We start from the raw sequence: 27,753 nt of genomic DNA on the forward strand, positions 1-27,753 counted from the left end.
CACACACACACACACACACACACACACACACACACACACACACACACACACACACACACACACACACACACACACACACGATGAATTAATCGGTCTGATTGATTAATCTAACCGATGCCGATTAATCTAAAAACAACTAGAATTTCCGATACCGATGTGTTTGCCGATTAATCTCCCATACAATGAACTATATACAATAAAGGTGGTGGTGCATCTAATGTTCAGTCCGGTGATCCGTCTGCTTAGTTTATTGACTTTTGTCAACTCAGGGGTTCTCAACGTTTCTGGCCGGGGACCCCCGGAAATGCTTTGGCAATGTCTCGGGACCCCCGCCCCGCCCTCTCCCGACCCCCAATATAAATTGACTGCTACAATAACCTTAAACCATTTAGGGCGGGAACCCCTTTTGGTGTTTTAAGCATTGTTATAATTTAGCTATTGAAAAATAGCAGCTCGTAGATCTTCAAGATCTACGAGCTTGTAGGTCTGCTATTTTTGAAAAATCGTGAAAATAAAATTTAAAAATAAATCTTTTTTTTCTTTTTTGAAAATAATTTGGGGACCCCCTAAAATAATTTGGCGACCCCCCGAGGGGTCGCGACCCACGGGTTGAGAACCCCTGTTCTACCTGACACCACGGTCAACATTTCTCAATAGAAGAGTAGTATAGGGAGACAAACCACTGCAGATGTGCTACTGTAGATATATAGTATATAGTATGTGCATATTGTATTATTGCCGTAATTGTAAATTGTATTAACTTAACATAAACATACCCTACCATACAGATTGGTCCAAATAAACTTGTTATTCATTCAAATAAGCCCCGAATTGTAGCTTTAAACGGAATGCAGAGCCACACAACTAAAGATAGTATCACTGCTTCAACCAAATGTTAATTATTCACAGCACAATACATTATTTACAGATTTGCATGCCATATGAATGAAGTGCTTCTGTTGAAGTTACTTTTATATATCGTCATCTGTTTGTATGTGAAGCATGTTCATGCTTTTTTAAATTATATGTTGCCAGTGGCAATTCACTTTACTGAATTGGAAAAAAATCACTGCTTCAACCAAATGTTAATTATTCACAGCACAATAAATTATTTACATGCAATGATTTGCATGCCATATGAATGAAATAGATGACATTAGTGCTTCTGTTGAAGTTACGTTTATACAGTATATCGTCATCTGTCTGTATGTGAAGCATGTTCATGCTTTTTTAAATGATATGTTTGATTGGATGATTTTCACAGCTGTGAAAATCATCCAATGGCAATTCACTTTACTGAATTGAATTTACTAAAATAAAAATCATGGAACAATGGACAGAGTGCTGTACGAGGTGGTGGAAGCTTCTGGAGCAGAGATGCTCTCTCTGCATTGGCAGACGCCAGAGGCATGACCTTGGCACCATGATGGTTTGGACTGCTGCCAGTTTCTCAGCCATGAGCGAAACTCTTCTGTGCCTGAGAGGGCATGGTAGCCGGTAGGAGATGGTGTGTTTTCCACAAGGGACATAAACCCAGGTATCCAGCAAGGTTATTATAATAATAATAATAATAATAATAATAATAATAATGCACAGGTCTGGGCAGGTCAGGTTGTGGCCTTCTGGTGGCGCTATATAATAGGCCAATGTGAAAAGGGTGCCATTTCTTCTTACGCCTTGGATGGCAATTGGATGATTTGAGGTGTTTTGTTCCAAAAATGTGTTTCGCAAAAATCCACCTGTTGGTGGCGCTATAACAGGCCAATGTGAAAAGGGTGGGATATATTCCTCAGCCTAGTAGGAAAGTCCTTGAAAGATTTCACATAAATTGCACGCTGCGTTCATGATTTGAGACTTTTTGTTCAAAACGGGGCCAATCCTGCAAACTTTGAAAGCCAATGTTAGCCAATTAGGATGGAATATGAAATATTGGACAGATGACTATAGAGATAGTGTGTAACGATTTGCGGGATTTTTGGACAGAATCTGGAGGATTATCAAAAAAGTGTTTTTTCCTTACAAAATAAAAGACAACTGAAAAATATAATATTATTAGTACAGTCACTGGCAACTAAGATGTTTGAAAGGTCACTTGAATACCACCCATGGATACCCATTTTCTGCACCAGGGTGCAATTGTCAAACTCTTGTACAGAAAGGACTCACTAATTGTCTCCACCAGGCCGAAGGCATGGGGAGAGAGTATGTTTTGCACTCCGTCCGTGTGTGTGTCCGTCCTTGTGTGTGTGTGTCCGTCCTTCCGTCCGTCTGTTACCAGCTAATCTCCGGCACCGTTAACCCGGTCGATGCCAAACTTTGCACACACACTCCCTGGATGCCAACGATGAACCTCTGCCCCACATTTTCCAGAACGGCCTGTTATAGCGCCACCATGAGGCAGCTTTTCACATGTTTTACCTAAAACTGCACCGATCTGCGTGCACACTCCCTAGAGGCTAAGGACAAATCTTTGACCTGCATTTTCCGCATCTGCTTTTTATAGCGCCACCAGGAGGCCGACTTTTGTAAAACACATTTTTTTATATTACTCCTCCAGATTCTATCCACAAATCGTTACACAGTATCTCTATGGTCATGTGCTCAAGTCGGATCTGTCTGATATTTCATATTCCATCCTAATTGGCTATAATTGGCTTTCACAGTTTGCAAGATTGCCCCGTTTTGAACAAAAGCCTCAAATCATGAACGCAGCATGCAATTTACGTGAAATCTTTCACACATTTTCTTACTAGGCTGAGGAACTCTTTTCACATTGGCCTGTTATAGCGCCACCAACAGGTTGATTTTTGCAAAACATATTTTTGGAACAAAATGCCTCAAATCATCCAATTGCCATTAAAGGCGTATGAAGAAATGGCACCCTTTTCACATTGGCCTATTATAGTGCCACCAGGCACTCTGCATTTCCTCAACAAAATGAAGAAAATTGTTGCAAAAAACTAACAAACAAAAAAACATGTTTATATTACTCCTAAACATTTTGCCAAACATCTCACACAGTCCTATCCTCCTGGTGGAGACCTGTGCCCAGAAGGGCACTTTTTCTAGTTTGATACTGCGCTGCTGTCACTTTTTCAGTATGACTATAGTACATTTTGCTAGTAGTTTGCATGGCACCATTATGGGTAGTCGACACCAAGCTAAGGAATCTGCGTCTAAACCCAAGCCTTTGCAGCTGGATTCTCGACTTCCTTACAGAAAGACGTCAGGTGGCAGAAACAACCCCTGCCTCCGACCCTCAGGGATGCGTTTCGAGCCCCTTCTCTACACCCACGACTGCGTTGTTTTGTTCAGCTCCAACCGTGGACAGGGTCAGAGAGTTCAAATTCCTGGGGGTGCACATCACCGAGGACCTCACCTGGGCAGTGCAGACAGAGCGGGTGGTGAAGAAAGCAAACAACGCCTCTACTTTCTCCGAAAACTGAAGAAAGCTGGCCTGGGTCCCAAAGTCCTAAGAGCTTTCTACAGAGGCACCACAGAGAGCATTCTGACTGGCTGCCTCACTGCCTGGTATGGCAGCTGCACCAACCTCAACCGCGAGGCAATGCAGAGGGTTGTGCGGACAGCCGAACACATCAGCGGATGTGATCTCTCCCCCCCCTCATCCAAGGCTACGCCTTCCAAAAGCCACTGGAAATAAGACTGCAAAAAAGCTTCCCCCCCCCCTATGTAGAGAGACGAATACTTTCAATCTCTGAATGAATGAACGATCCATTGTCAGGCTCTGGTTGGAGTATATCTTACACAATCAATTGGTTGACATGCCCTTCAGAGGTAAAACACAAACACAGCTTAAAAAAATAAACAATAGTAGGTTGTCTCGGGACACATTACGTTGCAGAGCAGGTCAAGACCAAGAGTCCAAAGTCCTAATTAATCTAGGCCTGGCCACAGTGGACAGGACATCGTCCTCACTGTTTACACCAGCTGGTCCTCTGCTGTGACCTCCTGACCTCGACAGCCCTGGGTCAGGCCACCTTAATGAGGTCTAGCATGAGTCCAATCACAGCACACATGAAACCCAGCACGGTCAGTTGCTACAATCCACTCTGAGACCAATCAAACACGTATCGTGGTCACCGGTGATTAGTTACCAGGGTCGTATCTCCATGGTGAGGGGGGGGGGGGGGGGGGGGGGGCTGAACATCCTTTCACAGCCTTGAAATTTGACATTTTCTCAAGGAGGAAGGGGCAACATTGGAATATTTTCTTTTGTGGTGCAGTCGTCCAGAATGGTAGCATGTTCTTCGTAACCACTCTCCAAACAACACACACACACACACACACACACACACACACACACACACACACACACACACACACACACACACACACACACACACACACACACACACACACACACACACACACACACACACACACACACACACACACACACACACACACACACACACACACACACACCCCAAAAGAAAACAAAAGCAGAGAGGCACAATACAAGTACTGTATTGTATTATAGTACTAACAGTATTACCGGTAGTCTCTACAATGCTGATCATATAATCATATATACCGTATATATGTGAAATAAGTACATTACTACTGACAAACCTAACTTCCTGGCACTGCCACCGACCCAATTCCAACCATAAATAAACCTAAATATAACCAATGAAAAGTGTTAACAATAGCTTGTTACTGCGTTATTTTTCTCATTTCCTGAAAATGTTTTGGACATACGTGATTTCTGTTTGACAGCTACGATTTATGAGTGTGTACTGTGGGCATCTGTGGGAAATCTGCTAATGTGTCCGGATGAGTGTGTGACTTTGTGCTTATGTGACAAGCTGTGTGGGTGTGTTGACATTTGTCCGATACAATGGTAGAACTCCCCCAAGACATGGTGTGTGACATCGAGAGTGAGAGCGTGTGTCCATGTCTTTATCTGTGCTTCAGTGTGTGCACACTGGTTTCCATGTGTGGGTGTGTGCCCGCTCGCCTGTGTCTGTTGTGTGTGCGCGTGCGTTCGGTGATGTCCGCTGCAATGGCAGACTTTCCCCTGAGAAATACCGCTGGTAGCGATGAGAACTGGTACAGTAGTGAGACCGGTGGGCGTTGAATGGAGCTCGGACGCAACTCCAAGAGGAATGTGGAGAGCAACACACAGAACTCAGTGACATGCCATATTTCCACAGATGCATGTCTACTCCATGGCTACACAACCCAGGACTGAGTTATTATACAGGAGGTGAACACATACAGTTGGGTGCCACCGATATTGTCCCTTATCATTTGACCCATTTAGGCCTGACCTCAAAATTTTAAAAAAATCCGTCTAAATCCTCCAGTTTTCTGAAATAAATATTTTCACAATTTTTCAAAAATAGCAGATCTACAAGCTCATAGCGCGCCACTCGGTGGCGCGCTATGAGCTTGTAGATCTGCTATTTTTCAATAGCTAAATTATAACATAGTTTAAAACACCAAAAGGGGTTCCCGCCCAAAATGGGTTAACTGTCCTTTTGCGCAGATCACGCAAACCTCAGCAAAAAGAAAAGGACAATATCGATGGCCTCCAACTGTATTCAGGGACAATTAATCTTACACCTTCTGGGACTTTTGATGAGCTACTTGCCATTTTGTTTAAAAGAAATCATCCATTTTAGGAACTCCAGCAACTAAAGAGGAGGAGGTCTGCACAACTTTAGTATCCCTCACATCCATCACAAATATACATTCCATTTTCAAGTGTCCATACCCCATACAAAATACCTGTCCACAATATATAAAAACAAAGCTCCCCAAGCTATACAGAGAGTCCACACTGTCAATTATATGTAGCAGAAGTTAAAAAAGCAGAATGAAAAAGACAAGACCAATAATAGATTAAAAATTACAGGTTTGATGTCGAACTCCTCGTTAAACCCATGTGGAGCCATAGTATTAACTAAGTATTGTATTATATATAAAACATTTCGTGTTGTATAATACGAGTGGTGCTGGGAGTCTGGGAGTGCTGGGAGTGTACCTGGTGAGACATAGAAGGGGCCCGGAGTGAGTCAACCCACAGAGCCTAGTCCTTCCACACGCCAGATTGGTCTACCTCCCAGCAGTCCCAGCAGAGTAGTTCGGGAGCGGCGGATTGTGTGGCCCTGGTCTTTCCCTAATGGGACTGATCGTGGGTAGCTCTACCGGGACGTAAATCGGGACTTGATCATCCCGGCTGGGTTCCATGACTCCTGAGTGAGGGGTATGATGTTGCGAGACCCGAAACCCTGATGACCTTGGGATACATCACTGAGGATACGTCCCAGGTGCATCCATGCGATGTTTTTTCGTTCTATTCCTATGTACCTGTAGTGTACACAAGATGTAACAAAAAAATCACACCCGTGTGAACTGAGTGGTGTAAGGTCTGTCTGACCCGGGTGTGATTTCATTACGTCAGACATGATTTCATTACCTGGCTTTGTTTGTGCAGAAAAAATTAGCATGGTTGCTATGTTCACCCTGTTCACCCGGGTGTGATTTCATTACGTCATTACAACAGGGTGAACATAGCAACCATGCTCATTTTTTCTGCACAAAAAAGCCAGTTGTAGGAGTGGTTTACACCACTCAAAAGTACAACCTTGAACCCTTGTAGTAGGCAAACTGGTCAGGCTACTACTTGGCCTCACTCCCCGAACCCACCTCACCCCTGCCCACTTTGACAGGCTGGAATGGCTTAGGGTTGACGACAGAGTACAGCAACCCAGATTCGGCACAAACCTACTCACCTACAGATGGCTGCAATTTGAAAATGGCCCCCGTAAAATCTGAATCGGGATCGGGATCGGGAGTCGAACCCGCGGCACGCCGTCAGGCTGGCTCAGCAGCCTAGGTGCCCAGACGGTTGAGCTGGGCCACTAAACATGATTTGAAGGTCCCATTTGATTCTACATCTAATATCTAACTTGCTGGTAAAACAATTAAAGTCACAATGGAGATCGACTATTTTCACTATGTTGTTGTGCAGTACTTCCACTGTAGAAGCATCCTTGATACACTGAGCCCGTCCTTCTCACTCTCTGAAAGTTATTCTGTAGAAGACCATCAGTTAAATAAAAATGGTGCATTTATATAGCGCCTTTATCCAAGGCGCTTTACATAGATTGTGCATTACATTCACCCATTCACACACACATTCATACACCGATTGCAGCGGAAGCCATGCAAGGTACCAACCAGCACAATGGGAGCAATTTGGGGTTCAGTGAATTGCCCAAGGACACTTCGACATGTAGACAGGAGGAGCCGGGATTCGAACCGCCGACCCATGGATCATTGGACGACCTGCTCTACCTCTTGAGCCACAGTCGCCCCGTAAATGCCTACAGAATGGAGAAGTCAGTTCACTGCCCTAATAAGGGCCAATGAAGAAGGGCTGAGGAGGCTGACAACAGCTTCCCCTGCCAAGAGCTAGCACACTATTTTAATCTCCATTGCCTCCCTAGGAGAAATAAGGCCTTGATCAGTAAATAAATAGACAAAGTGGGATTTGGAGATTAGGACTCATTAGTGACTGCATCATTTCAAAGGCTGACCACTGGGGGTTGTTGTGTTAGGACCTGTCAAGGGACAGGGGACATTTGGTGGGTGAAAGGACAAGCCTAATCTCAAAGGCACACTTAAACCGGATTGCAGGGAAGCCGGAATGTATGGGCCCAGTTTAGATAATAAGATCATGATTCATGACATTAAACAGTTTAGATAATAAGATCATGATTCATGACTCATTAAACAGGTGAATTACAATAATCCTCACTCACTTCCGTCCCCATTTGTTGACACAGTGGCATGAATGCCCATACTTAGAACTACAGTTGGAGGCCATCGATATTGTCCTTTTCTTTTTGCTGAGGTTTGCGTGATCTGCGCAAAAGGACAGTTAACCCATTTTGGGCGGGAACCCCTTTTGGTGTTTTAAACATTATGTTATAATTTAGCTATTGAAAAATAGCAGATCTACAAGCTCATAGCGCTTGTAGGTCTGCTATTTTTGAAAAATCGTGAAAATATTTATTTCAGAACTGGAGGATTTAGAAGGATTTTTTTTAAAATTTTGAGGTCAGGCCTAAATGGGTCAAATGATAAGGGACAATATCGGTGGCACCCAACTGTACACTCAATGTCTGTAGGCTTGTGCTAAACTTGCTAAATACCAACCACCTCAAAGAAGCTCATTAAAGTTTTATGGTTTAATAGCTTAATTTGGTCAGGCAGGGAAAAAAAGCACATTTTCCTTAATTAGCTTCATGACGTACATTTAGTTTGTGCAGTTCAAATCTGGAGTAATAATATAAAAAAAGTGTCATCATTATACCATCAACAGCCTAATATTGTAAATAACAATAGGTTTATAATATGAAAGTATTGTGTACTTGTGTCCATCCTGGATGCTATCAGGGCCAAGAATGATGAATTACTGTATATCAGTATACTAATAATCCAGCACACCTGCGAGGAGCCTGCTGAACCTGAACTGAAGTCTTCAAACAAAAATAAGTGTAGTTCTAAATTCTATAATGCCAGCTAGTGAACACCGGATTATATATAGACGTACTGACGTAGTATACAATTCAGTTATAATAATCTATTATTCACTGAAGAGTGTGAAAAGGTGTTTGCTGGGAAATGACTAGAGATGGGTGAATGTAGGCTATGGTATTTATCGGCCAGTTGTCTCATTCTATTATGCTGACACATGACAGCCTGGGTGTGCACTGAGGATGTGTGTCCTTCCTAATTGTGTAAGAGAAGAAAAGGTAGCCCATGTTGGTTGACAGCCTGTAGCCAAACTACAACTAAACAAGCTCAATTTGCATTCTCCGGCCTCCCAGTTCCTGTACCTACCAGGCAGTGTCCTTTTCTCTCTCTCTCCGACTGTGAGACACTGCCAACAGTGACTCAACAGAAACAGACCTGGCATCCACTGCCTAACGCAGTGCGTCACTGGAGAGTTTGCATCCTATTGTTTTAGAGGTTCAGCTGACATCTGATGGTAAAGCCTCTTAATAAACATCAGAACAGAATTGGCTCATGCTACTTGATCACCATCCATTATTCTAAAAGTAAACCTATTCAATTTGAGAAATCGAATAATCAGTTAAGTGATATACTGTATAATTTACATATTTCTGATACAGTATGTGCCATTTTCAGCTTCAACAAGAGTCAAAAAGGTAAATTGCCGATCACAGATAGGGTAAATGCCGATAACCGATCAGAGTGAATATCGGTCGATATGGCCGATCACGATCACTGGTCGATTATCGGAGCATCTCTACTCCTAATTGTTAGGATGGGTACATTTGGTGGACACATTTTACACATGTGCAAATGTACAGTGACAAGAAATACCCCAATGGAGTGAGGACCATATTAGTATAATTATTATTATTATTATTATTATTATTATTATTATTCAGGAGTACTGAAGTTAAATCACCGCAACCCTGTCAATGGTCATATCTAAATTTGAGAACAATAATCATGTGGAGACTCTCCCCTGTCCTGACCATAGAGTATATAAAGGATAGAGACCGAACTGGAGCACTAGCCCCGCCCCCAAGCTATTCATTTCTATGAAGTTGCTCAGTGGCGTTTTGAAGCACCCGGAAGACTGCCGGAAGTACCTCCTCCGGACCTCAAATTTGAGGTCCGGGGTGACGTATGCAACCGAGCGCTCAATGTTAAAGCCCAGCTGCACGGGGTTTCCCGGTCATGAATCCACGGGTCCGCCTGTAGTCCCTCCTCCTACCACTAGGGCCCAGACCTTCAACGTTGAATAGCCTCACTGGCCCCTTGGTCCTGACCCACAGGTTGAGAACAGCAGCAGGTAGGGACACAAGCAGAGCGACAAGCGCTCGCACTCCCATGAGACTGTCAGAGTTTTGTCAATGTGTCATGCTGAATTTTCATGGCCACCTGAAACGTCACATAGCGCCATTTATAGGGCTGGACGATATGGACAAAAGCAAATATCACTTTTTGAGAGCATAAAATAGGTGATTAAAACCAGGAAAAGACAAAACTCATCTGATACCATCGTCACGATATCCAAAACACCATCATCACAATATCGATACAGCGTCACCATTTTGCGGAGCCCTATGGTCACCTGGAACGCAACTGATTAACAAAAGCTCTGTGATCACATTATGTTCTTTCAGGACGACTCAGCAACTCCTCCAGTTCCCCTCCAGGAAGGAAGACTGACTCATAGGAGGAGAAGACCTTTGGTGTGTGGGTGGAGTAGACACCAGAGCCAATAAGGAGGAGTGCGCCTTTTTAACTCTGTCTCTGGCAACCTCCCTCTGCGCCGTCCTCCACTGTCTGTCTCGTCCTCCATCTGCCTCTCTCTCTCTTCCACCAGAGCCTTCCATCACCACCTTACCTTGTGTACTCAATTCTCTGTAATTTCTCTCCCCACCTCTCTGTCCCCCTCTCACTTTGTTCACCCTCCCTTTCTCTCTCGCTTTCTCTCTCTCAGAACTCTAACTCCCTACAGAGATGTTTGTACCAATTAGGAGATTGCCTTCAAGGTTGGGGGAAGTAGTGGAGCCCTCATGCACAGGCAGGCATGCACTGCATGTGCGCATGCAGTGCACATGCAGTACATGCAGCACGCATGCATGCGGCATCTGGCCTTGGCATAGCCTCCCAGGAAATGTAGTACGTTAGTGCCTGTGCATGAGTGTATTGATTGGTGAGCAAATCGGTCTTTCACACAAACCTCTAGTGGTGTCAGGAGGCTCGCAGAGAAATGAGACTGAGGAGATCAATAGAGGGTATGCGTGTGACATCATCAAACCCGGAAGTTATGCAGAAATGCCTACTGAGTGGCAAAAAACTACTTTCTGGCCTTGACAACCCATGCATCAAAAACAGAAAAGTCCTATCTGATTGCATTAAACAACGTTAAACAATGTTAAACTCACTTTGCATGTTGCTTTGCCACTCAATGTGCCATTCACTTTAAGCATGCACATACCCTCTATATAACAAGTAAGACGCGCGAACGCGGGAAGCGAACGCAGCTCGTTTAAGGTTTTCTTTTTAAGTTTTTTTTTAAGTTAAGTTTTTTTTTAAATTAAGTTTTCTTTTTAAGTTTTTTCTTTTTAAGTTTTTTTTTAAGTGACTTTTTTTTTAAGTGAAGTTGTTTGTGTATGTGTGTGTGTGTGTGTGTGTGTGTGTGTGTGTGTGTGTGTGTGTGTGTGTGTGCGTGTGTGTGCACGTGTGTTTTTGTGTGTGATACAGCTGCGCCCTCTGGTGGCGGGTGGGTGGTGTTACAGCGTGACACACAGACACACAGACAGACAGACAGACATGATCTGCTGGGTCTCATAGTAAATGCTCACTGCGTTCGCAATCATCTGTTAACATCTGTTAACCATACATTAATAGATAGTAGTTTAATGGTTTAACTGGTGAGGTCTGGAGTCAAACTTCAGACTGACTGTCACTGACACATTACTACAACTCTAGAGCTACATCCTGCTTATTTTGGAGTGCCTGTGATCTTTCCAACAAGACCATCTGAACTAATATTGTATTCATTCAGCGGGAAACGGACAGTTTGAATTTTCAGAGTTCTTGAAAGAATGAATCATGGCCAGAGTGAAAATAAAATACAAAAAGGTTTCTCAACAAGATTCTGGGTATAAAACAACCATTGTTTCACACAGGTGAACAGAAAGTTAACGCTGAAATATTACAGTAGTAGTAAAGTAAAATCCTGAGTAGTTTGACTCTTGCATACTGTAGAACACTTTATTTATATGATTTTACGCTGCACATAGGCAGTATGTGGGCATAATATATTATATCCTACCTGGTGGAGGTCTTTTTCCCAGCACAAACTCCTGGTGCAGCAGAAGATGCCCTGATGGCCTGCCATCTTGTGCCCAGCTAGCAGGACCTCGCTCCATAGGGCCTCGCTCCATAGGGCCCTCCATAGGGCCTCGCTCCATGGGGCCTCGCTCCATAGGGCCTCGCTCCATAGGGCCTCGCTCCATAGGGCCTCGCTCCATGGGGCCTCGCTCCATGGGGCCTCGCTCCATAGGGCCTCGCTCCATAGGGCCTCGCTCCATGGGGCCTCGCTCCATAGGGCCTCGCTCCATAGGGCCTCGCGCTCCATAGGGCCTCGCGCTCCATAGGGCCTCGCTCCATAGGGCCTCGCTCCATAGGGCCTTGCTCAGCAGTGTTGATTTCGTCAACTAAAACTATGGGAAAATAAAAAAATAATCACAGACGAAAACTAAATAAAAACTAAGTTATATGATGACTAAATCTAAGATAAGTAAATATATTGACAATTTTGTCAACAAATTAAAAAAATAAATGTTATAGGGTGGGACTAGTGGAGAAGAGATCCAGTAGAACTAAAAGACAAGTCATTGTATGCTTGGTTGCATGCTGAAAATAGCAAATCTACAATCTCACAACACGTCGCAGTGCATAAAATCATATAATTAGTCGACTAAAACTAAAACATTTCTGATGACAAAAAACTAAATCCAAATTTGCTGTCAAAAACACTAGTGCTCAGTCACTACTGACACCTGGAGGGCAGATGCGGTAAGTACATGAGAGGATCATGAAGGCCACAGTTAGAACTGTATCAAGAGTCATTGAATTGGTGTGAACACAGGAGACAAAACACTAATGAAATGCAATACACACACAACAACAAAATACAGAAATGACTGGTGCAATTACCACTTAAACCCTATATAAATTAGTTCCTTGTCCCAAATTCCCAATGGTGTTGGTTGCCTCCTTCATAGCTCGTACAAGCTCATAACTTGTAGATCTGTTTTTTTATCCCACGATTTGGTAACCCATTTTTCACCCCTGTGTCAATTATCTAATGTGATCCTGGGCTCTACACACCCTCCGCCAACCTGGGGAGAGCAACGGACTTGAACTCATGCTTCCTTCATGCATGAGTGTCCAAGTTGCTCCTTTACACCTGACAGGGGGGAGTTTCCCTGGTTGGACGTAGCATGTGGAAGGAACACGTTATTCCAACCAGTTCCTTTCCCCTCCATCAGGCGCCCCGGCTGGCCAGGGGGAGGTAGTTTAGAGACCAGGATTACCCATGTTTTTTGTGAGGGTACCTACCCTAGGGGACACGGGGAGAACATGCAAACTCCACACAGAGGGGCCCTTTCGCCAACCCTGCCTCGGGTATGGGCACTGACGATGCGGAGGAGAGGACACGCCGCCAGCGCCCACAGCGTCCCGAGCGGGAATCGAACCGAGGACCTTCTAGCTGTGAGGCGACAGCACCACCGACTGTGCCACCGTGCCCCCCATGTAGATCTGCTGTGACATTCCCAGAATAGGGAATAAGGTTCAGGTGGTTAAAAATAAAGGTTCTGAACTGATGATGGAAAGTTAAGGGCCATCACTGCCTCAGGATATGTGCTGTTACAGAAACTAGTGGTTTGCTCTAAATACTTTATAAACTTTTCCATGAAGAAGTGGGACAAAAAGTGCACTGGCTGGGTGAGAGGGGTACCTGATTCTTTTCAGAACCATCCTTAGAATGCAGGCGTTATACATAGGCCTATGACATATCACAGATTCTTGGCAGATCCTAACCAAGAATCATGTTTTTATAGCCCCAGTATGTTCCCTCAGCACTACGCTCATTCTATAGAATGAGCGTAGAATTCTAGAATGAGCGTAGGGAGAGGGGCTAATGCCTTTACTACCTTATTTAGCTCCTTCCTGTCATCAGCAGAGCAGTGAATGAAAATGTCAGCCATCACCTTCCACTTTTGGAGTTGTTGCAGATGTTGACTTTCATTCTTCACAATATGACATACATTGGCAGTCCATATAGAACAAGAAGAAAAAGATTGTCACAAATTGCTTCCCAGGGACAGAATGACATCACCTTTGACAAGTGTAGTGCATCATAATTTATGCTAGGACTTACTTCTTTGTTTAGGACACTTTGGATCCAGGGAACTCTCAACCATGAGCCTCTCACCCATTCTCTCTAGTCTAGTAAGTATACTACGGTAATTTTATTTCACCACTCCCTTTGGATTCATAAAGCTGTTTCTAAGGATGTAGAAAGAGTAGAATCACACAAATAGTTTTAAAAGGCAATAAAACGCACAACACTACTGTATTTTGTTATTTTCTTAGTTCAGTTTGGCTCGTGTCACGTGACAATGACGACCCTATTCTTCTTCTTTTTGTTTTACCGCAGCTGGCATCCAGATTTTGGTCCATTACCGCCACCTTGTGACCCAAATCTTGGCTCATCCATCTAATTCACTCTCCCAAGTTAACCCACATACTCTGACACGCACGCGTGTGTGTGTGTGTACCCATAACTATTCTGTATGTGACGGTGACAACCCTCTCCTCCCACCCTGCCTAATGTGACTGCTGCTGGGGCTGATTGGCAGGTTAGAGTTGGATCGTCAGGGGAATTGGACCACACCTGAGAACCATAGTTCCATGTGACAGAGGGGCCAAAGTTGAACGAAAGTTGCTCAATCATTTGCAGCTTCATTTGTATTGTTAACCTATTTCTACCATATATCGTAGAAATAGGTTAACAATACAAATCATGCTAGTTTTGTGGAATTATTTAATTTTAATGAGTGGCGGGGACTCCACCATGGGACTCAGGCAATCAATTAATACCTTTGCAACCAATTTTTTTATTGATTTTCTTGCAAGCATCAAATAACAACATTTCCAGTTCTTAATATAAACACATTTAAAACAAAAACACAAAAAAAGGTTCTGACCAAAAAATTGGAACAGTGCTGGTTCAGAAGTTTTCAATTTGCAAGACAATAGAGAAAGACAAGGAAAGCACAAAAAATGCTTGTTTACAACTACACAACTCACATCCAAACTAGAGCCAGCCAGCAGAACAAAAAGGCAAAAAGTTCTCTTTGCTTCCTACATGTTGCGTGGAAACCCCACGTTTTACATACTTTAAAGGGAAAAAAATAAAAAATAGCAGATACGAGCTTCTAGACCGCCAATTTTTGTGACGCAGTAGAGTAAGGCATTGATTTCGGGAAAGAAGTAAAAAACATAATTAGCTGAATTATGGAGATACGAGGATTCGGCCCGACAGCAAATGTAACTTTCTTCTGAATAAAAGGAGGGGGGCGGGGGGCATTACATATCGCTACACTGTAATGCCTGATTCATACTTATAGTCCTGCTTTGGTATCGCACACCGAAAAACTAAAACGAAACAAAAAATGTTGCAGTGCCACTCCCATGCGCAACTAACTGAGGCTTAAATATAGCAAGCCACTGGGCTGTGTCGACTGTCGAGCGAGTGGCAACCAAAAACAAAGCAAAGAAAACCTACATAGTAAGCATCCAGAAATCAATGGTTCATACAAACAAGAGTGACCCTTAGTCACCCATTAATACAAAGAAACAATACAATACAAAACAAAACGAACCATCAAAACAAAACAGGAACATTTGAATTCAGTGTAATGATGCATTCTTAAAGTCAGATTATTACTAATGCACAGCCTTGTCAAAAAACAAAATAAAACAAAGAAGACAATCTGTGTTTGAAACTATTTGCAAACAATAGAAGAGCTTAACAGTAGTTTGCAAAAGAACATCTTTGTCTGAATGCTCCATGATGATTTGTTTTTGTTTTATCACAATGGCAAAACAGTAACGTAGGATGATGACATTTAATGGTGGTGTGCATGTATTTATCTAGCAAGGGCCATTTTAAATGCTTTGCATTTTGAATCTCTTCAACCACCACTTGTTCTGAATATACATGAAAGGTGTGTTGACTAATTGAATATTCAATTATCTTTTAGTATTTTTTAGCTAAATTAAATTTCACAGGCTAAAGTAAATTTCACACGCAAAACGGCAAACGACTACATATCTCTTGGGGGGCAAAAAACTAAAAACCTGGAGAACCATCGATTCAAACAAAAATGTACACACTTTGTGGTCTTTGTCATCGTATGTTATGAGTTGGTGTGTTTGTGTGTGTTTATGAATCATGTATTGTATGTTTCCCCATAGGAATTTTGCAACTAAAAAATTGCCTAAAATCTGAGAACGTACAGATGGAACAAAACGGACCATCAATGCGTCTATTCGGTTCCACCTGCACACCCCCAGAGCCATTGGGGGTCCTTAAAAAAAGAAGAAAAAGAAAAACACTAGAGATGGGTAAATTGAAGTGATGGCTGCAGAAGCCAGTCCTCAGAGGGCTCAGCATGGTAGTGGTAGTGCTGCTGCTGTTGGAAGGATGGGGGCTTCCAGAGGGTCCCAAGCAGGGACAGATTGTGTTTCAGCTGGCCCGCTCACAGCTCTACCCACTTACTCTCCTGCTCTCTGGAGCGTCCACAGGGAATCTTGCCCTTCTTATGGAGGAAGTAGAGAACCAAGGTGGCCAACAGCAGGATGAACAGGATAACCACTGCGATGATCACCCCATTGCCCTCAGCAGGTGAGTCGGGAGCTGCAGAGGTGACCATTTGAATGGCTTTGATGCTGAAGGCCTTGATCTCCGTTCCCATGTAGTTGGAGGCGTTGCACAGCGCTCTGAAGTCTGACGTCACATTGACTGACAGCACGCTGTGAGCTGTGTTCTCATTGGCCCTGTTCACCACCACCTCATGCCAGCTCTGGCTGCCAACGATGTTCCAGGAGATGGTGGGCAGTGGGTGTCCGTGGGCCTCACAGCTCAGGTTGACCAGGCGGCCCTCTGCCTCCTCCAGTGCCACATCCTTGTCCTCATCGTTGAGCTGGGGTGCACCTTGGACAATGATGTGGACGGTTCCAGTGGTGTGCAGGTCTGGCAGGGCAGGAATGGTCACCTTACACACATATTCTCCTGACGTGTCATACGTGGCGTCCTGCAGGGACAGTGTGTGGCCTTGTCCTACCAGCGTCCCATCCTTGAACCAGACAGTGAAGGTGTCTAGAGAGGAGAGGGCGTTGCAAGACGCAGCCAGACTATCTCCTCTGAACACGATCTGAGATTCTTTGGGCATCATCACGACTGGGTCCAGGTAGTGCACGGTGAGTTGCACATCTCCAGTGACTGTGTCGTATTCATCCTGAGAGCGACACTGATAGACTCCAGTGTCGCTGCGCGTCACTTCTGTCAGGACCAACGTGTCTCCGCTGCTGTCCAATCCCACCTCCGGCTCTTGTTCTCTGCTGAAGACCAGGGGTGGCGGGGGGTTTCCGTCTCCCTGGCAACGGAGCTCTACGGTGTCCCCCTCTTTGACGGGAACCCGGGGAGAGTCCTTCCACAGCTCCACCTTGGTGGTGGGATAGTGCACAGTGATGCTGATGCGCTCGGACTCGGCCGTGCGGACGGCACCGGGAACAAAGAAGCTGACTTCACAGGAGAAGTGGCTGTCCTTGTCCTCCTTGGTCACCTTGTACTGCAGCTCGCTCTGCACCGTGTAGAAGCCAGTGGGTTCAGTGGTCAGGGTGACCAGCAGCGGGTGAGCGGGCAGCAGGGGCATGTCGTCCTTGTACCAGGTGATGTTGGCTTTGGGGAAACCATAACGGGCCTCACAGGTTGCTACCTTTGTCGGCAGCTCATTGGTCACAGAGATTCCAGTGAGGACACCCTCTATTAGCGGAGCCTCTGGCGGAGAAAACACCCTGAGGTGTGTCTTGCCCTCGGCGGTGCCTGCGGCCAGTCCATTGACCTGGCAGAAGAACTCTCTGTCGTCAGACAGCTTAACATTCTGTATGATGAGCTGCGCGTCCTGCTGCTCTGAGATGGCGATGCGATCGCTGTACTCGGTGTTCTCGTCCACCTTCTGACTCATGCCGTCACCGTAATAGATCCGCACGCGTTTGCCGCTGGCGGCCCTCACAAACCACTGGATCATGACGAGGCTGTGTGTGTTGTCGTCTGTGAAGTTGTACTGGCAGGGGATCTGTGCCGAGTCATGCAAGTACACCTCAATACTCTTCTCCATCGTCAGCTCCACTTTGGCCCACACACCGCAGGTCAGGGAACACGCGTGTAGAAGCAGCAGAAAGGCACGGTTGAAAGCCATGGTGTTGATGTTATGTTGTTGCTGTAGTACTCTCCTAGATACCGTGCACAATTACAATTTACAATTTAGGCATTTAGCAGACGCTCTTAATCCAGAGCGATTTACATTAGGCAAGAACAAAAGTGATGTATGGGAATACATCACATGCAAATGCAAATGTAACTTACAGTATGTAACCAAATGCATTTATCAAGAAACATGCACAATGAAGTGGAGGTAGAGGAGGGAGGGAAGGAGGCAGGTTAGGAGCAGTGGTGGAACAAGTCCTGAACTAACCCTTTAACTGCAAAATAGGCATCCCTATCTCGGCCAAAAGAAACTGACCTTATGGCAACTCCTGGAGTTTGTAGGATCCCAATTAGATGGTAGCCAAGTTCCTCGATTCTGCTGCTTTATGTCAGCGACTTTGCAGGCCCTTCACCAGTGCTCTGGTCCTGTTGTCTACACTCACTCGGGCTGTGATCTGGATGAGGAACATAATAATAATAATAATAATACATTTTATATAGAGAGCACCTTTCATGACCCGAGTGCAGCGCAAAATGCTTTACAAGATAAATAAAGTACAAAGTATATAAAACTAAGGTACAGTCAAAGTACAAAAAATGCTAAAAACACCAAACATCACAATCAGGGTCACAATCAGAGCAAGGTCAGTGAAAAGTATAGGACAGAGGCATAATGAAAAAAATCTGACCCGTCTGAAGTGAGTGGTGCTGTACTGCAGGGGTCTGCAACCTTTTGGAAACAAAGTGCCATGTTTTTATTTTCTAGATGTGCCATGTCAATTGTCAACGGTAATTTTAATGACAATCATTTTGATTGTCCACAATGTAACTGTGGGGTTTGATTTGGGCTCTGCTGTAGGTGGAGATGGGGGGAGTGGCTCATGGGAGCAGTCAGTGTCAGGTTTTTTTTGAATGGCAGGTGTTTGTGATTGTGACTAACGAGTTTGATCTCTATTTAGTAGAGTGTTGGGCATGGCCACACAGACTGAAGACACACAGAGAGCAGAGAGTGCAAGAGAAAACCAACTGAACTAAAATCCGCGTGGCAGGCAATGTTCCCAGCACGGCTGGGCTGACTTTATTTGTCACTAAGTATTTATGTTATGTTTAACCAAGTATCTGTGTGGAGTCAATAAATGAGTGAACCTGCATCAAGCTGTCTGTCTGACTGAGAGGAACCCACAGTAGCAACAGACAGCGCTACAATAACCTTTTACATGTTTTACATTGTTATAATGATCATTAGACTCAAAACAATAACCTCGATTCTCTCCCAGACTCCCTCCAAAGTCAGAGTTCAGAGTTTTAATGAATGTAGAATTATGTACACAATGTAATTTGCATACAAATGTGAGGGACTTTATTTATTTGTCTACTTTTTTATTTTTAAATAGTTCATCAAACATGCTCTCTCACACACACATGCCAGTGTGCCAGTGATCACCATCCTTGGTGCCAATGTTGTCACTGGTGCCTAAGGTTGCCTACCCCTGCTGTGCTGTACTGTACTGTACTGTACTGTACTGTACTGTACTGTACTGTACTGTACTGTACTGTACAAGCCCTCCTCCCTGGCCTGTGTGTGTCTGTGTGTTAGGCTGTGCAACAGTGACACTTGCTGGTGAACAAACGCTATAACGCTATTTTTGTGCTCGGACACAGGGACAGATCCAGGGACACAGCCACACACATAGCTGTCTAAAGGAGTGGTTGCACCACTCAAAAAAAGCATAAAAAAGACAACAAAAAATGAACAGTAAAAGACTAAGAGTAAAAAAGTGGGTCTTAAGCTGTGTTTTAAAAACATCTAGGGAGGGTTCCAGTCTAAGGTGCATTGGGAGTTTATTCCAGGCGGTTGGCCCGTGGATGCCAGATACATGGAATGTCACTAAATGTATGATTGTTAAACTAAAACAGATTTCTCACTCAGCCCGTGTGAGTCTTTTGAACATCTGGCCTACTTCATCTCTTTGAGACAGCAACAGTTTCTTGGCCCCCTAGGGCAGTGGTTCCCAAACTTTTTCATGTCAAGGACCCCCAAATTGACACTCATTAGCGTGCGGACCCCCCTATTTGAAGAGATATGCCAAGGACCCCCATAAGAGAAAAATGTTACGGCTCTAGCAGAGATTCTCAACCCGTTTAATTTCAAGGACCCCCAGTTTGACATGCATTAGTCTCGGACCCCCAATTGATATTGTAAAATCAATGTTAATTTAACTCTGGGAGTGTACAAACGGAACCAAATGGACCCGTGGAACTCGTTCAAGGACCCCACTTTGGGAACCACTGCCCTAGGGGTCGGGGTCCCGGACCCCCTGTTGAAGACTCCTGCACTAGGTGTACAATATATTGTGGATGTCTCAGATGTTACTGTGTATGTACTGAATGTATAGGCACCAAAACGACTTAATTTCTTGCAGCATCCACATGTCATGTTTAGTGTTTTTGTAAAGTGTATTGACTCAACCTGGCAAGTGAGGCAACCATTGAAATGTTTACAAAGAAGGACTGTGACAGCACTATGATCTGGTCACCCTACGTCAGTGGTTCCCAAAGTGGGGTCCGGGGACCCCCAGGGGTCCTTGAGGGAGTTCCAGGGGGTCCCCAGCTAAATGATAGTTTGGAACCAAATGGACCCCAACAAGTTACATTTGTACACTCACTCTCAGAGTTAAATTAACATTGATTTTACAATATAAATTGGGGTCCCAGAGATAGATATGCCATTAAATGGGGGTCAGCTAGCTAGCCCTAGTCCAGTGCAGACTCGCTGTAAGCACTGGACCAGGGCTAGGGGTCAGCTAATATGCATGTTGTCAAACTGGGGGTCCTTGAAACTAAACGGGTTAAGAATCACTGCTAGAGCCGTAAAAATATCCTCTTATGGGGTCCCTGGCATATCTTTTCAAATGGGGGTCCGCGGGTAAATTAGTGTCAATTTGGGGGTCCTACTCATTCCTTGAAATGAAAAAGTTTGGGAACCACTGCCCTACGTGGATTACGAAACGGACCTTATATATGCGCCATTATCCATGCAAGGCCTGCTCTGCTTTTAGAAGCGAGACACCATTTAACGAGAGTAGGCTTGTTGTGCATTTTACCAATGCAATCTACTGAGCAAAATTTAACTTTTTAATCAATCAAACTCTTTATTAGCGGACTTGCAGATCCATGTAGCGTAAAAACGCATTGCAAAACTAGACTACTTTGTGCACATGCAATTTCGTTACCTCTGACTTCTGGACGGGCCTTCCTGATTTACTGGAACATGCGGGTGAAAAAGCAAGCGTTTAGCACATGGAAAAAGCAGAATGATGGGTCCTGTGACTCCTGCCAATCACACCCCTTTCCCAACTAATCAGAATTTTGCATTTTTGCAGGCGGACATGACGCCCCCACGTCAGGTGGGTATACCCAAACTACCCAAGTGCCCCCGGGAATGTTATGGTCGTGCGTCTCGTGCGTAATGGAGGAAAAGTCTGTCTACAACTATTGCATTTAATATATCCCATCTGTAGATTCTGTACGAGGGCTGTACGTGGGGTTTGCCTGTTCTGTGTACATTGTATATCGCCACTTACAACAGGTAATTGTTTTATTTGCAATTAAGTTATTGTTCATACTAAACAGCTTCCTCTAATATAATGTGTTTAAGTAGCTGCATGTAGTATTTCTGATTGATTGATTGATTGATTTTTTTGTCATAGGCTTATGTAGGTTTGTAATAAATCTATAGGATACAGTAGGTCAGTGCAACAAGGCACTGACTGTACACTATGACAGCTTCTGACTGAAGCTTCCAAGGTTAGATAGCCTATCTAATTTTGCAACCCCATGACAGACATATCAACATTTTCCTTCAGAGTACCACTATCTGGAGGTTATAGTTATCTACCATACCAAGTTAGACTTATAGTGCAGATGTCAGGGCCCAGGGGTCCCTCATTTTCAAGACTTTTCAGGCGTCCCACAAATTGAGACCCTGACTGGCAGGCTATAGTCCCCTAAAGTTGGCTTTCTGTTGTAATGCTCTCATTGTCTCTTTTACTGCAAGTTACAATTAGTGTTTTTAAGCCTGTTAAAATAGATATCCCCTATAGGCTACAGTACCATACCCATTTACCCCATGACCAATTTTAAAACAAAATGTGAGACGCCAGAGGGGTTTAATAACAAAATAATAGGCAATATTAGGCCTATGGTCAAATGTGACATCAAGGCATTTAATAGCAACTCAAGTAAGATGCTAACCCTGTCCCTTTCCACTTGTCCCACACAAGCGATATTTCTGTCACCTTAAATCCACATTGTATGATTTGCAATTGACAATTAATGCTAGCCTATTGTTATTGTGACAGTATAGGTCGCAGTTTACTATGAAAACCTGCAAAACCCGTCCGTTCAGTCAGTCAGGTCACGCCTCCATATATGGTTGTCAGAACATCACGCCTCGTGACATCACACCTCATGACACACTCCATATATGGCCGTCTCCATATAGACCCTACCCCCGCTGCAACCCTTAGATCTCCATATGGAGCTGACCTGTTCTGACATTCCATATGTTGATCTGACTGACCTCATCAAATCCTGTACACTCAAGACACACTCTCATATATGGCCAGTACAGAATTCATTCCATATGTTGATCTGACCCCCCATGCCAAACCGCCAGCGCTCGCCCAGCAGTCTGCCGTCACCCAGGCGGATGGATGTGTGCTCGCCCTCAGGGTGTCTTTCTTACTGGTTATTATTAGTAGTATTATTAGGTTAATATTATTGCTGTGGCAATGCATTGAATTTGCCATATTTTGCACTGCTTATTGTTATCTCTTGTTTATTTATTTTTGAAATCCCTAGATTTACTTGAATTTAATAGGCCCAAGTCCATCATGGCTCTCAACATGGATGACTCCTGCGCTCCTGCAATCCAGAGGACCTACACAGTTCTACAAGAAATAGGCAAAGGTGCCTATGGAAAGGTTTACAAGGCCAGAGAGGATTGGGGTGAACAGCGCATGGTGGCGGTGAAAAGGTTGAACTTAGGCGCAGACCCTGCGGAAGGCATCCCTGCTCTCATGATCCGCGAGGTTGGGCTGTTGCGCAGACTCGAGCACTTCGACCATCCCAACATAGTGAAGTAAGTGTATTTTCAGCTATTAGGCTATTGTTGTCCAACTCTGAATGGATGTTGAATTTGGATTAATTCGCATTGTTTGTTTATTTGTTATACTATAAAAACTGGTCATACATTGGCCAAATTGTCAATAATTTACAAAAGCTGCAAGATCTGCAAGCTCAGTGAGTTTTAGATCGGCTATTTTCACAATATTTGTCTATTGAACTGAGTCAAATTAAATTGAACTCCTACATTCCAAGTGCTTATCAGGGTGGGGGTCCCCAGTTAAATATGCTTATTTAGGGGGTCAAACAAAGGCACAGCCTGCCTGACAATGTTCAGAAGAACCACTGTTATGGCATGCACTGTTTTGCTCTGCAGGTTGTTGGAGACATTTGCTGTATACATTAGAGGGAACCTGGATCTTACCCTAGTGTTTGAATACATTGACCAGGATCTGTCTGCATGCATCTCTAAGGTCCCCACCAATCAAGGTCTAGGCCTTGGCAAAATTAAGGTGCAAACTTGACCCTTATTTTCAATATATGTCCTCACAAAGCACTCAAATGCCATTCCATATACTGTACATTTTCTTGTGTAGATAATATTGAATTTCATGTCATGTTGATGCTAAATGCCCCGAGGGAAGAGTCATGTCTTAAGGAAGTAGTGCTGTAGTACTAAATAGGTCTTAAGATCACTGACGTGTGATGGTCGTGGTTTAAGCTGTAATTTGTCCTCCATCCATCCACCTACCCCCTTCATGCTGCTTTCTGTCTGACTGTATAGGAACTGATGGTGCAGTTGCTTCATGGGTTGGACTTCCTGCACACAAACAATGTGGTACACCGTGACATGAAGCCAGAGAACATCCTAGTCAGCAGCAGCGGACAAGTCAAGATTGCTGACTTTGGATTGGCACGCATCTACACCTACACTGTTGCCCTAACTCCAGAGGTAGGTAAAGCACCTCATGTCGGTTAACCGTTTTACCGCCAGCATTAATTAATCTATCGCGCATTGCCAAGGTTTTATCGGACGGTGGGGTGTACAATACCAAAGTGTAAGTGGGGGTAAGGGAGCACCGCTGTGAGCCTGCACCCAAGTCACTGTCCTGCAGCAGAAGAGAGAATATGATTACAGTATGTTCATAGCAACAGTTTAGATATGAATCATGCTTGGGGAAAATAAGAAAAATGTAGAGCTAGTACAATTAGGGCCACCAAATAATGAAGTTGAACAGAAACAAACTTAAATCAATGTAAAAACAAAACATAACAAAACAGCAGTGGCAGTCAGGTCTACAAAGGAAACAAATACACATTAATACACTGTATGAACATATACATTATATAAAACCAATATAATGACATTTACCTCTGCATGTGCATTACCGTCGCACACAATAAGGAGGCTCCCCACAGGGAAGCAGAGTTTAGGAGCAGTGCCTAAAGTGACAAACAAGGTCAGTCTCAAGGGCAATAATCAAATATACTGCACTTTCATCTATAATATACAATATTCACCTACCAAGGGCTTTGCCCAGCCAGCAACCTGTCACATTGTCAACCAGGACCGAAGGAGTCCTAAAAGCCCATGCTAGTTGGCTTTTATAGTGGGCCAAACAATTTAGGAAGCAGGAAGTGGGCGGAGCTAAAGCCTGTATCTCAACAGTAGCCCAGGAGGGACATTTCCGACTGGCTACACTACGGTTACTACGGTTCTGGCGGGCTGCGTTCATTTGACTTCTGCTGGCTGTATGTAAAGTATGTCCGTTCCAAAGTGCCAAGGAGTGTTGGTGTGCTAAGCAAAACAAGATATGTCTTCAACTATAAGTCACTGATTACTCTTACTTTTGGAAGCAACCTTCAGCCTTTAGCCATAATGCAAAAAAAGAGCAATAAGAATAGTATATAAGGTAGGTTATTATGTTCACCCTAATGTTTTTAAAGTCATATACATTGAAGTTCCTAGATTCCTAGATAGATTACCTGGGAACATTCTGAAAAATAATGTTCAAGGATAGGGAGGGGCGCTGTGAGTTGTAGGGACCTACATTTACAATCCAGTGCTCGCTCCACTCGGAAGAGTATGTGCATTTCTGTCTGCGGGGTGAAGATATGGAATGGCTTGACAGAGGATGTCAAACACAGCAGAGATATTTCCCAATTCAAAATACTGCTCAAGTGTATTCTTTTGACTAAATACAGTAGAAACATAGTATAATTAGTATATTACATTATGCGGTAGTATGGTGGTGATGATAGCGTTGATGGCAGAGATGTTAATATCGGTGCTAATCTGGTTGTTGCCATTATAATGTTTCTAAATACCCATAGGTTGACAAGGTTGTTTATATTGTGTAGTCGTCACTGTCGGGTGGAAACCACCTAACTCCATTTTTGAGGGTTTGGATAATTTTTTAACGCTTTTAAACACCCTTTACATCTGTGTGTTGTTTAAAAAAATATTGAACCAATGAAAAGTATTAAAAAGCACTTCTGTCAAAACCTCTTGACCCTCAAACTGTCTGCTAAAGCAGCTAATTCCACCACCTCTCCCCCTCTCATGCAAGTAATTGACAATATGCCATAATACCAACTTTGATGAGGCAGGCACTTTGTTTTAAAAAATATTATATAAGGTTTTCTTAATTTCCAGAATTTTTCTTTTTTTATATTTCCTGAATAAATGAACGTTTTAGAGTTAGGTGGCGTTTCTGCCCGACAGCAGAGCTATACATTCTACCCGGAAATGCCGCTGTAATTGATAGTTTACATTCTGATCTGATCCATTCCCTGTCTTAAAAAAAGTAATCACTTTGTTCTTCCCTCTCACGCATTCTTGATTCCTGTCACTGTTTCCAGGTGGTGACACTGTGGTACCGGGCTCCCGAGGTCCTGCTTGGTTCCGTTTACACGTCCACAGTTGACATGTGGAGTGCTGGCTGCATCCTGGCTGAGCTCTTCCTCTTGAAGTATGTATGAGCAGTGCTATTATCATTTTCTTTTTCCTGGGTTTCCAATGATGTAAATTTACTTCCATCATAGATTTCTCTACTTAATTTTACTTATTATCATTATGTCTTCCATAGGCGATCAGTGAGGGAGGTGGGTGGGCTGAAAATAGGGGGGGGGAGGGGGGAGAAAAATGGAAGCACAATCATGCACTATTTGTATGAACAAATACAGTATATTTGTATTTTGCCGTATATAAGATAGTATGAGTTGAGCCTTGTTCTAAAAGTGTTCTTCATTCCACAGGCCACTGTTCCAAGGATACTCAGAGGCTCAGCAGCTCCACACAATATTTGAGTGAGTTCTCTTTTGTTCCAGCTGGCATCATATTTGTGATCACTTTTGACATTTGTGTTGCTTAATTTTGCCAGCCAGTCAAATAATTGTGATCCAGAGCAATTCAAAATGAAAGGAAACTCAACCAATTTCCTTTTTATTCTGCAATGCAATTATTCTTTAAAATGTCAACTAACAGATTACTATTTGTTTTTGTTTTTTGATTATGTTATAGGCTTTTATTATTGAATTGTGAATAGACTACGGTCTCTATGTTGATATTGTCTCTTGGAAAGCACTTTGGGTCAACTGCTGTTGCTTTAAAATGTGCTATATAACGAAACTTGACCTGACTAGAGACTCAAGTAGTATTAGCCAACTCTTAGTGAGGGCATTTCACCAGTACATCGCAACACTGTAATCTTGTGGATATGGGAGAAGTTTAGTTGATCCCTGACTTGTGTTTTACAGGGCGATTGGCTTGCCAAGAGTAGAGGATTGGCCCAGGGACAGTGCAATCCCCTACTCTCCTACCTGGGGACCAGAGTTGCCTGGCGCTTGGCTACTGCCCGACCTTGGCCAAGAAGGGAATGACCTTCTAACTGTGAGCATGACTTTTAGTGCACTTGGTAGCTGCCATGCTGTCTTGAGTATTTTAAAACGTGTAGTCTTGAACTCATTACTATATATTTTCTTTTATTTGTAGAAATGTCTGGCATTCAAACCAACCAGTCGCATCTCTGCCTCGGGAGCCCTGGCACATCCTTTCCTTAACAACATCCCTGGATCACCCGCACCAGCACAGGAACCCTAGAGTCACTATTCCTGGGAAGGCATTCAGCGAAAATAGACGATGTACAAGCTCACAACGTGTCACAATGTGACACGTTGTGAGCTTGTAGATCGCTAACTAAGGGTTTTGGAGACAGAAAAAGGAGCAGGCCTAGAATGGAAGTAGGTTACTGCATGTTAATGACAGTGCTGCTACTGTATGTGCAAGGTTTGTTCATGTTGTTTCACCAATGCACTTTTGGTTCATAATTTCCTGCACATTTGTTTGGTTTTGTTGATAATTTGGAATTTGTTCTAAATTGGTCAGCCTTTTCTTTTAACTTGAATTTGTATTATTTTTGTAAATATGAGAGTAACGCGTTTTGATCTTGGTGATTGCATGTTTACCAGTTTTGTACTTTACTACTCAAATAAAACAAATATTATTTTCCTTATTCTATTAGATTCTGTTTCTTAAT

The 27,753-nt window shown here is 43.6% G+C and overlaps 3 protein-coding genes across 5 annotated transcripts in view; 1 reads left to right on the forward strand and 2 right to left on the reverse strand.

The window, feature by feature from the left end:
* The window catches only part of LOC306916595 (neuronal cell adhesion molecule-like), a 140,753-nt gene extending 126,561 nt beyond the window's left edge, over positions 1-14,192 (reverse strand). The window contains exons 1-3 of one of the 2 annotated variants that reach the window (XM_079494532.1): positions 13,973-14,192; positions 13,746-13,841; positions 11,858-12,248 (exon numbers count right to left, since the gene is read on the reverse strand). The gene's annotated coding sequence lies outside the window, so the exon portion shown is untranslated. Of the gene's footprint in view, positions 1-11,857; positions 12,249-13,745; positions 13,842-13,968 lie in introns of both variants that reach the window. The other variant, XM_079494533.1, reaches the window with a different exon arrangement.
* A 539-nt stretch (positions 14,193-14,731) lies between these two features.
* On the reverse strand, positions 14,732-24,824 carry LOC306916091 (cell surface glycoprotein MUC18-like). Of its 2 annotated transcripts, XM_079493826.1 has the most exons (4): positions 24,741-24,824; positions 24,588-24,658; positions 18,405-18,543; positions 14,732-18,114 (listed from the first exon to the last, which is right to left on the reverse strand). In XM_079493826.1, exon 4 carries the CDS (start codon positions 18,078-18,080, stop codon positions 16,359-16,361), a length of 1,722 nt encoding a protein of 573 aa, XP_079349952.1. In that variant the 5' UTR covers positions 18,081-18,114; positions 18,405-18,543; positions 24,588-24,658; positions 24,741-24,824; the 3' UTR covers positions 14,732-16,358. The 2 variants fall into 2 exon arrangements, with proteins under 2 accessions (XP_079349952.1, XP_079349953.1); XM_079493827.1 differs by lacking the exons at positions 24,588-24,658; positions 24,741-24,824 and adding an exon at positions 18,778-18,818.
* Positions 21,607-27,576, forward strand: cdk21 (cyclin-dependent kinase 21). Its single transcript, XM_079494203.1, has 8 exons — positions 21,607-21,677; positions 22,952-23,231; positions 23,592-23,727; positions 24,000-24,167; positions 26,078-26,187; positions 26,474-26,524; positions 26,975-27,107; positions 27,210-27,576. The coding sequence occupies exons 2-8, from the start codon at positions 22,984-22,986 to the stop codon at positions 27,315-27,317; spliced, it is 954 nt and encodes a 317-aa protein (XP_079350329.1). The 5' UTR covers positions 21,607-21,677; positions 22,952-22,983; the 3' UTR covers positions 27,318-27,576.
* Positions 27,577-27,753: the final 177 nt, after the last annotated feature.

This window comes from Electrona antarctica, assembly GCF_951216825.1.
Source record: "Electrona antarctica genome assembly, chromosome: 23".
NCBI lineage: Eukaryota > Metazoa > Chordata > Actinopteri > Myctophiformes > Myctophidae > Electrona > Electrona antarctica.